The 15,376-nt window shown below is 42.0% G+C and overlaps 1 protein-coding gene across 1 annotated transcript in view; it reads left to right on the top strand.

Moving 5' to 3' along the window:
* Window positions 1-15,376, top strand: part of nipblb (NIPBL cohesin loading factor b) — a 437,039-nt gene that overhangs the window by 332,067 nt on the left and 89,596 nt on the right. Inside the window, exons 34-35 of the mRNA XM_048594301.1 lie at window positions 3,241-3,381; window positions 10,775-10,868. Coding sequence (XP_048450258.1) covers window positions 3,241-3,381; window positions 10,775-10,868 — 235 coding nt within the window. The remainder of the gene's footprint in view (window positions 1-3,240; window positions 3,382-10,774; window positions 10,869-15,376) is intronic.

Below are 15,376 nucleotides of genomic sequence, written 5' to 3'. Positions count from 1 at the left end.
TGCCCTCGCGCTTCCTCCCGGACTCCCGCCGCTGAAACAACTGAAAGTCATGAATACATATTGTAAATAATTGAGGCCCAGCACTGGTTCCTGTGGCACTATTAGTTACAAGTTGCCATCCGGAAAATCTCTCTCTTAACATCACCCCTCTGTCTTCTATTAGTTAGCCAATCCTGTATCCATGCTAATGTACTCCTTCCAACAGATTGGCTCTGACCTTATTAAATGACTTAATTTGTAGTACTGTATCAAATACCTCAAATATAATATATCCACTGCTTCCTCTTTATCTATCTTGGTTGTTACAACCTCAAAGAGTTCTAGTAAATTTGTATGACCTGATTTCCCCTTTATGAAGCCTAGTTGACTACGCTTGATAAAATTATATACTTCCAAATGTTCTGCTATTCCATTCTTTGTAGTAGACTCTAACATTTTCCCAAAACCTAATAAAGCTAACTAATCTTTAGTTTCCTGCCTTTTGTCTCCTTCCCTTCTTAAGTAAGAGTGTTATGTCGGCAGTTTTCCAATACTTCAGGACTTTCCCAGAATCTAGACCTCAAAACCACATTGACAGAGTGTGACGTCAAGGAGCCCTAGCAAAATTGGAGTAACTGGGGATTGGGGAAGGGAGTGGGCAGATTCTATCCAATAACTGGCACAAAGGAAGGCGGTTGTGTTTGTTGGACATCAGTCATCTGAGCTCTAGGACATCTCTGTGGCAGTTCTCCAGGGTACTGTCCTTGAGCCTACCACCTTCAGCTGCTTCATAAAACCAGTAGGAGTAGGCTGTTCAGCCCCTCAATACTGTTCTACCATTCAGTAGAATCACAGCTGATTTGACATTTCTCACTTCCGCTTTCCACCCTTTCCCTTTAACGCTTGATTCCCTTAATGATCAAGAATTTTATCTGTCTCTACTTTAAATGTACACAAAGGACTCTGCCTCCACAGCTCTCTGTGGCAATGAGTTCCAAAGACACTCAATCATCTGAGAGAAGAAATTCTTCCTCATCTCAATCTTAAACTAGTGCCCCTTTATTCTGAGAGTACGCCCTTTTAGAATCTTTGCTCCTTACTGAATTGTATTTTTGATGAGAATCGTGAATTAAATCTTTAAATATCTGCTTGCTTGTTGTCATTCCTGTTAATGTGTCCACCCAGTTCACCTTAGCTAATTCTGTCCTCATTTCATTGTAATTTCCTGTATTTAAGTTAAAGTTGGTTCAGATAGATGTTTCTTACTCTGAAAGTGAATGTTAAATTCTATCATGTTATGATCAGTACTTCCTGGGGGACCTTTTACTCTGACATCATTTATTAAACCTGCCTCATTGCCCATTACCAAATCCAAGATATCCTGCTTCCTAATATTGCTCTATGAAACTATCCTGAAAGCACTGTATGAATCTATTGCTATCACTACCTTTTCCAATTTGATTAACCTCATCAACATGAAGATTAAATTATGGAAGATATTAAATTATGAAGATTTAATTATGGATGAGTTTAAAGATTAAACTTATCCATAATTATTGCTGTATTCTTCTTCAGTGACCTTCCCTCCATCATAAGGTCAGAAGTGAGAATATTCACTGATGATACAGAAGCTTGATGTGGAGGTGCCGGTGTTGGACTGGGGTGGACAAGGTCAAAAATCACATGATGCAAGGTTATAGTCCAACAGGTTTATTGAAAGCTTTTGTCTTCAAGAGTCTTGCTCCTTCTAGCACCTGAAGAAAGAGCAAGACTCTGAAAGTTTTTGTCTTCAAATAAACGTGTTGGACTATAACCTGGTTGTCATGTGGTTTTTGATACTGAAGCAGTCATAGATACATAGTCATACAACACGGAAACAGGCCCTTTGGCCCAACTTGACTCTGTCGACCAGGTTTCTGAAACTAAACTAGTCCTGTTTGCCTGTGTTTAGCCCGTATCCCTCTGAACCTTCCCTATCCACATACCTGTCCAAATGTCTTTTAAATGTAATTGTACCCACTTCTATCACTTCTTATGGCAGCTCATTCCATATATGTACCATCTACTTTGTGAAAAAGTTGCACTTTGGTTCCTTTCTAAATCTTGCCCCTCCCACTTTAAACCTGTGCCCTTTAGTTTTGGACTCCCCTATCCTTGCTCTTCACCTTATCCATGCCCCTCATGATTTTATAAACCTCTATAAGGTCACACCCCTGCCTCCTCTGCTCCAAGAAAAAAAGTCCCAGCCTCTCCTTATAACTCAAACCTTCCAGTTTTGGTAACATCCTCATAAATCTTTGTCATACCCCTTCCAGTTTAATAACATCTTTCCTATGGCACAGTGACCAGAATTGTATGCAGTACTCCAAATGTAGCCTTACCAATGTCTCATTTGTTTCCATGTCCAAATGCTGCAAGACCTAGGCAGTGTCAAGGCTTGGGCTTAAAAAATAGCAAGTGACATTCAGTACTATTACCATCACTGAATCTCCACTATTAACATCCTGGAGTGTTAACTTGACTGGAAACTGAATGGACCAAATGTGTAAATACTGCGGCTATTGGAACAGATCAAAGGCTGAGAATTCTATGGCAAGTAACTCGGGTTCTCACTCCCCAAAGCCTGTCCATTGTTTGCTAGGCCAAAGTCAGGAGTGTGATGGAATGCTATGAATGTCCCCTGGATGAGTGCAGCTCCATACTTGTTCACCATTACAGCTATAAAATTCCTCCCTGTACCACTGATGTTTGGTGCCAGTCTCTTAAAGGGCGAGGTACTGCAGGCTGCTTTACATATGCCATATTTATTTGAATCAGAATTCAAAGATCCAATCCAAGATTTCGGCATGGTTGCTCAGTGGTTAGCACAGTTGGCTCACAGCTTCAGGGACCCAGGGTCAATTCCAGCCTCGAGTGACTGTCTGTGTGGAGTTTGCACATTCTCCCCGTGTCTGCATGGATTTCCTCTGGGGGCTCCGGTTTCCTCCCACAGCCCAGAAATGTGCAGGTTAGGTAGATTGGCCATGCTAAATTGCCCATAATGTCCAGGGATATGCTGGCTAGGTGGGATGCTGTTTGGAGGGTCAGTATGGATTCAAATGGGCCAAATGGCCTGTTTCCACACGGTAGGGATTCTATGAATTCTGGTCCAATTAGACTGGATATACTGCTTTGAGAGCCAGCATAAAAGCTACGAGCCAAACAGTCTTGGTCAATCCTATAACATTCATGACTTTGTCTATTATATTTACCCATTCCCAGACACAAAGCGACTTCCTCGTCATCTGCAATGTGGCAAAGATTTTGGAACTGGTTGTTCCATTGATGGAGCATCCAAGTGAGACCTTCTTGGCCACAATAGAGGAAGATCTCATGAAACTTATCCTTAAGCATGGAATGACGGTAAGAATCTAATGCATGACTATAGCACACAGTTCTAAAGTTCAAATATGATGCTTTGGTTATATGGTTCAGAATAGTGAACATATTTTATTGTGACCAAGCCATGAGTATTCAAGGTCACACATCTAGAGGAATGCAGATCCTTAGGAGAGGTGATGGCCTAGTGATATTATCACTAGACTACTAATTCAGTGATCCAAATAATGTTCTGTGGAAACCAATTCAGAAATTGCTGCAGAAACTCAGCAGGTCTAATCTTTCAAGTCCAATGACCCTTCTTCAGAACGTTTCAGTGTTGCAGTCCTATGTTTTATCGTAATGTTCTGGAAACCTGAGTTTAAATCCCAGCGTGGCAAATGGTAGAATTTGAAATCAGTAAAAGTCTGGAATTAAAAGTCTAATGATGAACATGATTGTTGGAAAAGTCTGACTAGTTCACTAGTGTCCTTTAAGAAAGGAAATCTGCCATCCTTACCTGGTCTGGTCTACGTGTGACTTCAGACCCACAGCAACATAATTGATACTTAACTGTCCTCTGGGCAATTAGGGATGGACAGTAAATGCAGGACAGGATACCAGTGCCTAAATCCTGTGAATGAATAATCAGGAGTAAATGAATGTCTGAACAGACTAGACAGATTGACAAGTATCCATGTTTTTCTGTATCAACAAATCATGGAGTGGTTATAGTACAGGAGACATTTTGCCCCACTGAATCTGTTGTCTCTTTGCAAAAGCAATATAGTTCATCTTGCTCCCTGTACTTAGAGCTTTTGAAATATTTTCTTCAAAGTGCTGGTCCTGCTTCTTTTTGAAAGCCATGCATGAACTTGCCTCCAGTATCATCTCAGACAATATATTCCAGATCCAAATCACCTGCTTCATAGAAAAAAAATTACTTGTTTAGCTGATGCGGAGTCATATCAGACTCAAAAAGTTAACAGTTTCTCTCTCCACAGATGTTGCCAGAGCTATTGATTTTCTCCATTTTGTTTTTGTTTCGGATTTCCAGCATCTGCAGTGTTTTGTTTTTATTTTCTCATTTTAACTTTAGTTCTTCTTTCATTAAATTTGTAGCCTTTGATTGTTGGCTGTCATGCTATTGTGAACAATTTGTTCCTCCTCACCCTGTTTAGGCATCTAATGATTTGAACACTGTACTCAAATTTCTCATGCATCTTTTCCTCTGTGGAGAATAATCCCAAGTTTTTCAGTATATCCATCTAACTAAATTCCCTGTCTGCAGTCACTTCATCCTTCCTGGAGTGTGCTGCCCAGATTTCCAGTTCAGCCATGATCGAGTCTCCTCAGCTATTCGATCATGGCTGATATGTTTCTGAACCCCATTCTCTTGCCTTCTCCTGTGACTCTCGATGACCTTAGTAAATCAAGAACCTATCTATCTCTGTCTTAAATAACTCAATGACTTGGCCTTCACAGCCTTCTGCAGCAGAGAGTTCCACAGATTCACCACACTCTGGTAGAAGAAATTCCTCCTCATCTCATCTATAGACTCATAGAGTTGTACAGCACAGAAACAGACACTTCAGTCCAACTTATCAATGCTGACCAGATACCCAAAATTAATCTAGTCCCATTTGTCAGCATTGGGCCCATATCCCCCAAACCATTCCTATTCATATACCCATCCAGATGCCTTTCAAATGTTGTAATTGTAACTGCCTCGACCACTTCCTCTGGCAGCTCATTCCATACATGCACCACCCTCTACATGAAAAAGTTGCCCCAGGTCCCTTTTATACCATTTTCTGTCACCTGAAACCTGTGCCCCTCTCATTTTGGACTTCCCTATCCTAGGCAAGAGACCTTGGCTATTCACCCTATCCGTGCCCCTCATGTCGTTATAAACCTCGATAAGGTCACCCCTCAGCCTCTGACGCTCCAGGGAAAATAGCTCCAAGCCTATTCAGACTTTCCCTATAGCTCAAACCCATCAAGCCCAGCAACATCCTTGTAAGTTTTTTCTGAACCCTTTCAAGTTTCACAACATCGTTCCTATAGCTGGGAGATGAGAATTAAACGCAGTATTCCACAAGTGGCCTAACCAATGTCCTGTACAGCTGCAACATCACCTCCCAACTCCTCTGCTCAGTGCACTGACCAATAAAGGCAGGTGTACCAAGCGTCGCCTTCACTATCCCATCTTCCTGCGTCTCCACCTTCAAAGAAGAGTGAACCTGTGCCCCAAGATCTCTTTGTTTGGCAACATTCCCTGGGACCCTACCATTAACTGTATAAGTGCTGCCCTGGTTTGCCTTGCCAAAATACAAAAACACCTCACATTTATCTAAATTAAACTCCAACTGCCAATCCTCACTCCATCAGCCCATCTGATCACGGGCCCATTGTACTCTGAGATAACCTTTTTCGCTGTCCGCTACACCACCAATTTTGGTGTTATCTGCAAACTTACTAACCAAACTTCCTATATTCACACCCAAATCATTTATATAAATGACAAAAAACAGTAGATCTCGCACTGATCCTTGTGGCACAGTCCTCGAGTCTGAAAAACACCCTCCACCATCACCCTCTGTCTCCTACTATCAAGCCAATTTTGTTTCGAAATTGGTTAGCTCTCCCTGGATTCCATCTGATCTAATCAGTTTACCATACAGAGCCTTGTGGAATGCCTTGCTGAAGTCAATATAGACAAGGTCCACCACTCTGCTGCCTTCCATCTTTTGTCACTTCTTCAAAAAAGTCAATCAAGTTAGTGAGACACAATTTCCGATACACAAAATGGAAAATTGTCTCACTAACTTGATTGTTGACTATCCCTAATCAGTCCTTGCCTTTCCAAATACTTGTAAATCCTGTCCCTCTCAATCCCCCGATGGTCTGTAGTTGCCTGGCTTATCCTTGCAGCATTTCTTAAATAGTGGCACCACATTAGCCACCCTCCTGGCACCTCACCCCTGGCTATGGATGATACAAATATCTCTGCAAGGAGCCCAGCAATTACTCCTCTCTCTAGCGTCCTATGAAGTTCTGGGATGTACTTGATCAGGTCCTGAGGATTTATCCACCTTTATGCATTTTTTTTTAGATGTACAGCACCACCACTTCTGTAATATGGACACTTTTCAAGATATCACTGTTTGTTTCTCCAAGTTGTCTAGCTTCCATATCCTTCCCCACTGTAGACACTGTTGTGAAATACTCATTTAGTATCTCCCCCATCTCCTGCAGTTCCACACATAGGTGGCCTTGTTGATCTTTCAGAGGCCTTAGTCTCTCCCTCGTTACTCTTTTGCCCTTAATGTGTTTGTAGAATCTCTTTTGGATTTTTCTTAACCCTATTTACCAAAGCTATTTTATGCTCTGCTGATTTCCCTCTTGAGTATACTACTCCTGCTTTTATACTCCTCGAGGGATTTACTTGATCCCAGTTGTCTATACTTGCCGTATGCCTCCTTTTTCTTGACCAGAGCTTCAATTTCTCCAGTTATCCGGCTTTCCCTACCAGCCTTTCTCTTCACACTAATAGGAACATACTGCCTCTGGACTCTTGTTATCTCATTTTTGAAGGCCTTCCACTTTCCAACCGTACCTTTGCCTGCGAATAGCCTCTCCCAATCAACTTTTTTGAAAGTTCTTCCCTAATACTCTCAAAATTGATCTTACTCCAATTCAGAACTTTAACTTTTAGAAAAGGTTCATCCTTTTCCATAACTATTTTAAAACCAGTAGAATTATAGCCCCAAAGTGCTTCTCCCTGACACCCCAGTCACTTGCCCTGCCCTTCTTCCCAAAAGGAGGTCAAGTTTTGCTCTTTCTCTAGTTAGTACATCCACAAGGAGATGTTCTTGTGCACACTTAACAAATTCCTGTCCATCCAAACCATTAACATTATAGCAGTCCCAGTTTATGTTTGGAAAGTTAAAATCCCCTACCATTACAACGCTATCATTATTACAGATGTCTCAGATCACCTTACAAATTTGCTTCTTAATTTCCCACTGATTATTAGAGGCCTATAGTACAATCCCAATAAGGTGATCATCCATTTTTTTTATTTCTCATATTTCTTTGAACTTATTTCTTTCTTCTAAAGGGTTGTCCCTTCACTCTGAGGCTGTGCCTTCAGGTCCAAGTCTGTACTGGTGGAAACATCTCTATTCTTGCTGCCAAAGTGCATAACCTCACAGTTTCCCACATTGTATTTCATTTGCCACTTCTTTGCCCACTCTCCAAGCCAAAAGTTCTCCTGTGCTGTAACTGTTTCATGATTAATTGATGCAGGAGAACTTGAATGTCATTTCAATCCATCAACTTTGTTCAGATATTCAATTGGAGTGGTTAGGTCTAATTGGTTAGGCTGATTTTTGTTTATTCATTCATTCTGAAGCCTCCCCACCTCCTCAGCACTGCCTGTCCCTCCACCTATCTTTGGTAATTTTGCAGATGACATGCCCAGTTCCTTTGTCCAGATCATTAATGTATGACGTGAATAGTTGTGGTCCCAACACTGACCCCTGCAGAACTCCAGTGGTCAACGGCTGCCATTCTGAAAAAGACCCCTTTATCCCCACTGTCTGCATTCTGCCAGTCATCTAATCCTATATTTATGCCAGTACTTTATCCCTAACACCATAAGACTTTATTTTAATTAGCAGCCTTCTGTGTGGCACCTTGTCAAAGGCCTTTTGGAAATACAAATAGATACAATAGATACTGGTTCTCCTTTGCCTAACTTGCTTAGTATCTCCTCTGAGAATTCTAATAGATTTGTCAGACATGACCTCCCTTTGATGAAGCTGTGCTGACCCACCCCCATTTAACCATGCATGTCCAAATACTCAGCAATCTCATCCTTGGTAATGGATTCTAAAATCATACCAATGACCAAGGTCAGACTAACTGTCCTATAATTTCCCGTTATCTGTCTTTCTCCCTTAAACAGAGGTATTACCTTCGCCATTTTTCTTCTGGGACCCTCCCTAAATCCAATGATTCCTGAAAGATCACCACCAATGCCTCCACAGTCTTTTCAATATCTCCTTCAGGACTTTCTGGTGTGGTCCATCAGTCCCGGTGATTTATCCGCCTTAAGACCTTTCAGCTTCCCTGGCACCTTCTCCTTAGTGATGGCAGCTGAATCTGTTCTTTTCAGAAGGTTTTTCGTAACTACTTGAATTCTCTCCATAACAAAAAGCCCAGGATCCCATATGACAACAGACCACTTTCTCAAACTGCCCTGACATCTTCAACGCTTTGTATGCACACACTCTCAGCCTCCTGTGATCCTGTGTACATTTTTGAATTGTGCCTTTGAGTGTATATTGCAATACCTTTTTGTTTGGAAGAATGGGGAAATCGCTTCACACTTTGTTAATTTAATTTACCCATTTGACCATCCTGTATAACTCCTCTTGATGACCTACCATATTTCTTCTCCTCAGTGACAACACTGTTTCAGAAGAAACTGGAAAAATTTCATGAGGGCATATAAATTAGGAGCAGGAGAAGACCCCTCAGCTCCTTGAACCTGCTCCAGGGTTCGATAAGATTGTGGCTGATTTTATTAAATCAGCTTCCCAACATCCCCTGATAATTTTTCTCTCTCTTTCCTGTCAAGCCCTCTCAAAATTTTGTATGTTTCAATCAAGTCACCTCTTACTGTCCAATGACTGTAAGCCTGGAATCCAGGGTTGCAGAGAAAACAGGCATTGATGAAAAATGGAGTGATCTGAGCATGGGGTTAATGAATTTCTTGAATTTGGAAGCTAAGCAGCATTTACAGAGATTTGAACAAAAGTTAGGTACGGTACAGGAACAGGCCCTTCGGCTCTCCAAGCCTGTGCTATTCATCATGCCCAGACTAAACTAAAAAACAATTCTGCCCTTATTCAGTCTGTATCCCTCTATTCCCTCCCTATTCATGTAACTGTCCAGATGCCTCTTAAATGTCGCCCAATGTGCCTGCTTCCAACACCAACCTCTGACAGTGCATTTCAGGCTCCTAACACACTCTGCGTGAAAAACTTTTCTCGCACATCTCCCTTAAACTTTTTCCCTCTGACCTTTGAACCTGTGCCCCCTTGTAATTGAAACTTCAACTCTGGGAAAAGGCTTTTGACTATCCACTGTATCTATGCCTGTCATAATTTTGTAGACCTCTATCAGGTCTCTTCTGAGCCGCCGTCTTTCCAGTGAAAACAGTCCTAGTCTTTTTAACCTTTCCTCATAGCCAATGCCCTTGAGACTGGACAACATGCTGGTGAACCTTCTCTGCGCTCTCTCCAAAGCTTCCATGTCCTTCAAGTAGTGTGGTGACCAAAACTGCACACAATACTCCACGTGCACCCTAACAAGTGTTTTATATAGCTGCAACATGTTTTGCCAACTCTTGTACTCCATGCCCCAGCCGATGAAGGCAAGCATGCCATTATGCCTTCTTAATCGCCTTGGCCACCTGTGTTTTACACTTTCAGAGAACTGTGGACCTGCACACCCAGATCCATCTGTATGGTAATGTTCCTAAGGGTTCTGCCAGTAATTCACACCTAAATTTGATCCCCCAAAATGCATCACCTCTCATTTGTCTGGATTAAACTCCATCTGCCATTTCTGTGTCAAGTCGCCAATCTCTCTATATCCTGTTGTATCCTTTCACAATCGTCAGCACTACCAGCATCTCTACCAATCTTCGTGTCATCTGCAAACTTATTAATCAGACCACCCACATTTCCTCCAGATCATTTATATATACTACAAACAACAGAGGACCTAAGACTGATCCCTGTGGAACACCACTAGTTACCGGTCTCTGTTCTGAAAAACACCCGTTCCACCCCTACCCTCTGTCTCTATGACCAAGCCAGTTTTGTATCTGTCTAGCCAGCCCACCCCGAATCCCATGTGATTTTAGTTGTTGTACTGATCTGCCATGTGAGACTTTATCAAATGCCTTACTCAAGTCCACATAAACTACATCCACAGCTCTTCCCTCATCAATTATCTTTGTCACCTCTTCAAAAAATTCAATCAGATTGGTGAGACATGCCCTTCCCCGTACAAAACCGTGCTGGCTGTTGCTAACTGGTCCATTTTCTTCCAAATGTGCATATATCCTGCCCCTCAGTATCTTTTCCAAGAGCTTCCCCACCACAGATGTCAGACTCGCTGACCTATAATTTCCTGGATTATACCTCCTCCTTTTCTTAAACAATAGGACAACATTGGCTAATCTCCAGTCCTCTGGAACCTCGTCTGTGGTCAAGGAGATGTGAAGATATCTGCTAATGCCCCAGCTTGAAATTCAAGGGATTACAGTGGCAGTGCACTGTTTACTATCATGCATATTGATGTTGAGATTTTTTCTGTTTGGCGTAAATGCCTAATGGGGCTTTATCTTATTTTCTGACAGGTTGTTCAACACTGTGTGAGCTGTCTGGGAGCTGTAGTCAACAGAGTAACTCACAACTTTAAATTTGTGTGGGCCTGTTTTAATAGGTATTATGGTAAGTAGCCCTTATTCAACTCTGTGTTCACAGTGACAGAAGCACCTTATTTGCCCATAATCTATTTCAGCTATTTAATGTACTATTCCTTCATCACTGCTGATTCATTTTAAATCACTTGTGTAATGATCCTAAACATAGCCAGAAAATTGATGCGTTGCACTTGTGTAATGTACACATGTGTAACGCATCAATTTTCTGGCTTTGTTTAGGATCCACACCAAATTCCTCCACTTCTCTGTGTGTCCTTCTATGCTTTTCTCCTCCGTGATTACTGAAGTTCCCATTTAAATGCCTCATTTATTGTTTGTATTACATCGTGTTTATAGCATTGCAACGTTGAGCTGAACAGATCTATGCTGATGGTTTTGCGTGGCTGCTTTCGCTGTGATCATCTAAACTCCCCAACACATCCTCCTATTCATTTCCCCCTCTTGTGTGGTATCTCGCTTTATCCCAATTGCTTCTATGATAGAATTTACTACCAGGCGTAGTTAATTTGATTGTTTTAATTACTGGCAGTTTAAAGAACTTTGTCCTGAACTTGCTGTTAAATTTGTATTTGTCTCATGTTTATGGTCCCCAGTTCTGATCTCCCTACAGATGGAAATATCTTCTGAGCCCACTCCCCTGCAACGGGACATGGCTTCAAATCTCACTGCGGCAGCTAGTGGAATACCAATTCAGTTAATAAATCTGCAATTTAAAAAATAGTCTAATGGTGTTTGTGAACCCACTGTTAATTGTCATAGCCTCGAGTTGAGAAAATCTGACCTGTGTGACTGCAGATCCAGAGAAATGTGATTGACTCAGTAATGCATTCTGAAATTGCCTGGCAAGCTCTCACTTCAGAACAGAATTGAGTAAAGTGAGTGACTGCCTTTGACATCAAGGCAACATTTGACTAAGTGTGGCATCAAGAAACCCTAACAAAACTGGTGTCAATGGGAATCAGAGAAAACACTCCACTGGTTAGAGTCATACCTAGCACATAGGAAGATAGTTGTGGTTGTTGGAGGTCAGTCATCCCAGCTCCAGGACATCTGCAGGAGTTCCTCAGTTAGTGTCCTACCCACAACCAAGTTCAGTTATGTTTAGCACCATTCATGACAACCAGATACTGAAGCAGTTCATGCCCAAATACAGCAAAAGCTGGTCAATATTCAGGAATGTGCTGTAAAATAGCAAGTAGCATTCACATCACACAAAATCCAGGCAATTACCATATCCAAAAAGGGACAATCTTAAGACCGCACCTTGACACCCCTTAATATACCAACATTAACATCATCCTTTGGATTACCATTGACCAGAAACTGAACTGGACTCATCATATAAATGGAATGGCTACAAGAGTGGGTCAGAGGCTGCGAAGGATGCAGTGATGAACTCACGTCCTGACTCCCCAAAACTTGTCCACCATCTACAAAGCACACGTCAGGAGTATGGCGGAATACTCCCCACTGGATGAGTGCTGCTCCAATAACATTCAAGCTTGACACTATCTAGGATAAAGCAGGGCACTTGATTGGCTTCACATCCACAAACGTCGACTCCCTCCACCACCGAAACTCAATAGCAGCAGTGTGTATTATCTATAAGGTGCACTGCAGAAATTCACCAAAGATCCTTAGACAGCACCTTCCAAACCCACAACCACTTCCATTTAGAAGGACAAATGTGACAGATGGGAAGCACTACCACCTGCAAGTTCCCCTCCAAATCATTCACCATCCTGACTTGAAAAACTTGACAACTGTTCCTTCAGTTGTCATTGGGTCAAAATCCTGGAATTCGCTTCTTCATGGTATTCTGTGTTTACCTACAGCACACAGACTGCAGCGGTTCAAAAAGGCAGTATGCCACCATCTTCTCAAGGGCAACTAGAGACAGGAAATAAAATGCTGCTGCAGCCAATGATGCTTGCATCCCACAAGTGAATAAAAAAAAAAATCAACTATTATGGTTGCAGCCAGATTGACTAATTGGTATTGACCTAGGTACCACAAGCAGCAGTGGTAAATTCATTCCTGCAAAAACCACCTTATCAGCATCTGAGAGTGGCCAAAACTGGGAGAACTGTCTTGCAGATTAGTCAGGTAATAGCCTGTCATAAGAACAGAAATTGCTGGAAAAGCTCAGCAGGTCTGGCAGCATCTGTGGAGAGAAATCAGAGTTAATGTTTTGGGTCAAGTGATCCTTCCTCAGAACCCTAGCCTGTCATGGTCATTCTTAGAGAGTATGTGCCACCAGCACCACAATCCTTGAGTATGCATGGTACAACCAGCAAGACAAACAATGGCACCATAGAGGTATACTGTTGGGAGAGAGTTTCCATAGGAGCCTGCTACATTGACTGCAGACTCCATGAAGTCTCATTGCATAAGGGAAAGCATGGGCATGAAACCCCCTGATCGCCACCTGCCTCCGTCTTGCATAACCCCACATCCTACTACCTGGTCAATAAGTACTCCTCTAGAGTGTTTTGGTTTAAAAATAAGGTGTTGCTCATTTAAGACAGAAATGTGGGAGAAAATTCACTGAGGGTCCAGTCTGTCTTGAATTCCCAATCTCAAAAGGCATTTGGTGCAGAATCTTTAAACGTTTTTAAGGCAGAGATAGATGGATTCTTGATTACCAAGGGAATAAAAGATTTGTGGGGTATTCAAAAATATGAAGTTATGGTTAAAGTAAGATCAGCTAAGATCCTGTTGAGTGGGTTCAAAGGGCCAAGTGGCCAACTCTTGTTCCTCATGCACATGTTTGAAGGAGCTTGTTCTACAGATAATCAATGCATTGGTGATTACTTTCCAAAATTCTACAGATACTGGAATGACTGCTGCAGATTAGAAAGTATTAAATGCTTCCCTGCTATTTAAGAAGATCTGTTCATCTTACATCAGTGGTAAGGAAAATGCTAGAATCTATTATAAAGGATAGGGTATATTGATGCATGGTTGATAATAATCTGATTAGGCATAGCAGGAATTGTGAATGGGAAATCGTGTTTAGACAATAAGGTAAAGGAGCAGAATTAGACCATTCACCCCATTGAGTCTGTTCCACAGTTCAATTGTGGCTGATTTGTTTCTCAACCCCGTTCTCCTATATTCTGCCTGTAATCCTCGATCCCCTTAATAATCAAGAATCTATTTATCTCTGTCTTAAATTTACTTGATGACTTGGCCTCCACTGCTTTCTGTGACAATGAGTTCCACAGATTCACCGACCTCTGGCTGAAGAAATTCCTCATCTTAGCTCTAAAGGGTCATCCCTTTACTCTGATGCTGTGACCTGGGGTCCTACTCTCTCTCACCAGTGAAAACATCCACTGTATGGCGGCCTGTTAGTATTCTGTAAGTTTATGAGATCCATCTCATCCTTTCAAACTTCAAAGTCCCAGAGTCCTTAAACCCTCTTCATGATCAGACCTTCATTGCCTGAATCAATCTTTTAAGCCTCTGTACCACTTCAACGCCAGCACGTCCTTCCATAGATACGGGGTCCAAAACTCCTCTCAATATTCCAAATAAAATCTGACCAGAACCTTATACAGCCTTAGCAGTATGTCTCTGCTCTTATATTCTAACCTTCTTTACATGAATACTACCATTGCATTTGCCTTCCTAACTGCGAAATGAACCAGTATATTAGCCTTAAGATTAGGATCTCTTTTTGCTTCAGATTTTTGATGTCTTCCCCCATTTAAAAAATAGTCTATGCCTCTATTCTTCATACCAAAGTGCGTGACCTCATGCTTCCCACATTGTATTCTGTCTGTCACTCCTTTGTCCAAGTCCTTCTGCAACCTTCCCATTTCCTCAAAATTGCCACACTCTGCCTTCTGACAGTCAGCCAATCCTCTGTCTATGCCAGTATCTTGCCTCTAATCCCACGTGCTCCTATATAGCAGCTTCCTGTGTAGCACCTTGTCAAAAGCCTTTTGGAAATCCAAGTAGATCACGCCCACTGGCTCTCCTTTGTCTAGTTTGCTCAGTATCTCCTCCGAGAATTCTAACATTTGTCGGGCATGACAATCCCCTGATGAAGCCGTGCTGACTCAGCTGTACCTTACTTGGCACTTCCAAGTACTCCACAATCTCATCCTTAATAATACACTCTCCAGTCTTAGCAAGGACTGGCATCAGAACAACTGGCTTGTAATTTTCAGTCTTCTGTCTCCTTCCCTCCTTAAATATTTTCCAGTCCTGTAGGTCCCTCCATCACCCCAGTGATTCCTGAATGAATACCTGCATAATCTCCTCAGCTATCTCCTTCAGCATTCTTGGGTGTAATCCATCTAGTCCAGGTCACTACCCACTTTCAGACCTTTCAGCTTCCCAGCACCACCACCTCAGTGATGGCCACTACATTCATCTCTGCCCCCTGACTCTCTTGAAGGTCTGGAATGCAGCTGGTGTCTTCCACTGGGAAGAGTGATGCAAAGTACCAATTCAGTTCCTCTAACATTTCTTTGTTCCCCGTTGCTACTTCTTCAGCCTCAATTT

This window comes from Rhincodon typus, chromosome 3 (assembly GCF_021869965.1).
Source record: "Rhincodon typus isolate 14 chromosome 3, sRhiTyp1.1, whole genome shotgun sequence".
NCBI lineage: Eukaryota > Metazoa > Chordata > Chondrichthyes > Orectolobiformes > Rhincodontidae > Rhincodon > Rhincodon typus.
The sequence above is the reverse complement of the archived record's forward strand: the minus strand, read 5'-3'. Positions and strand labels throughout refer to the sequence as shown.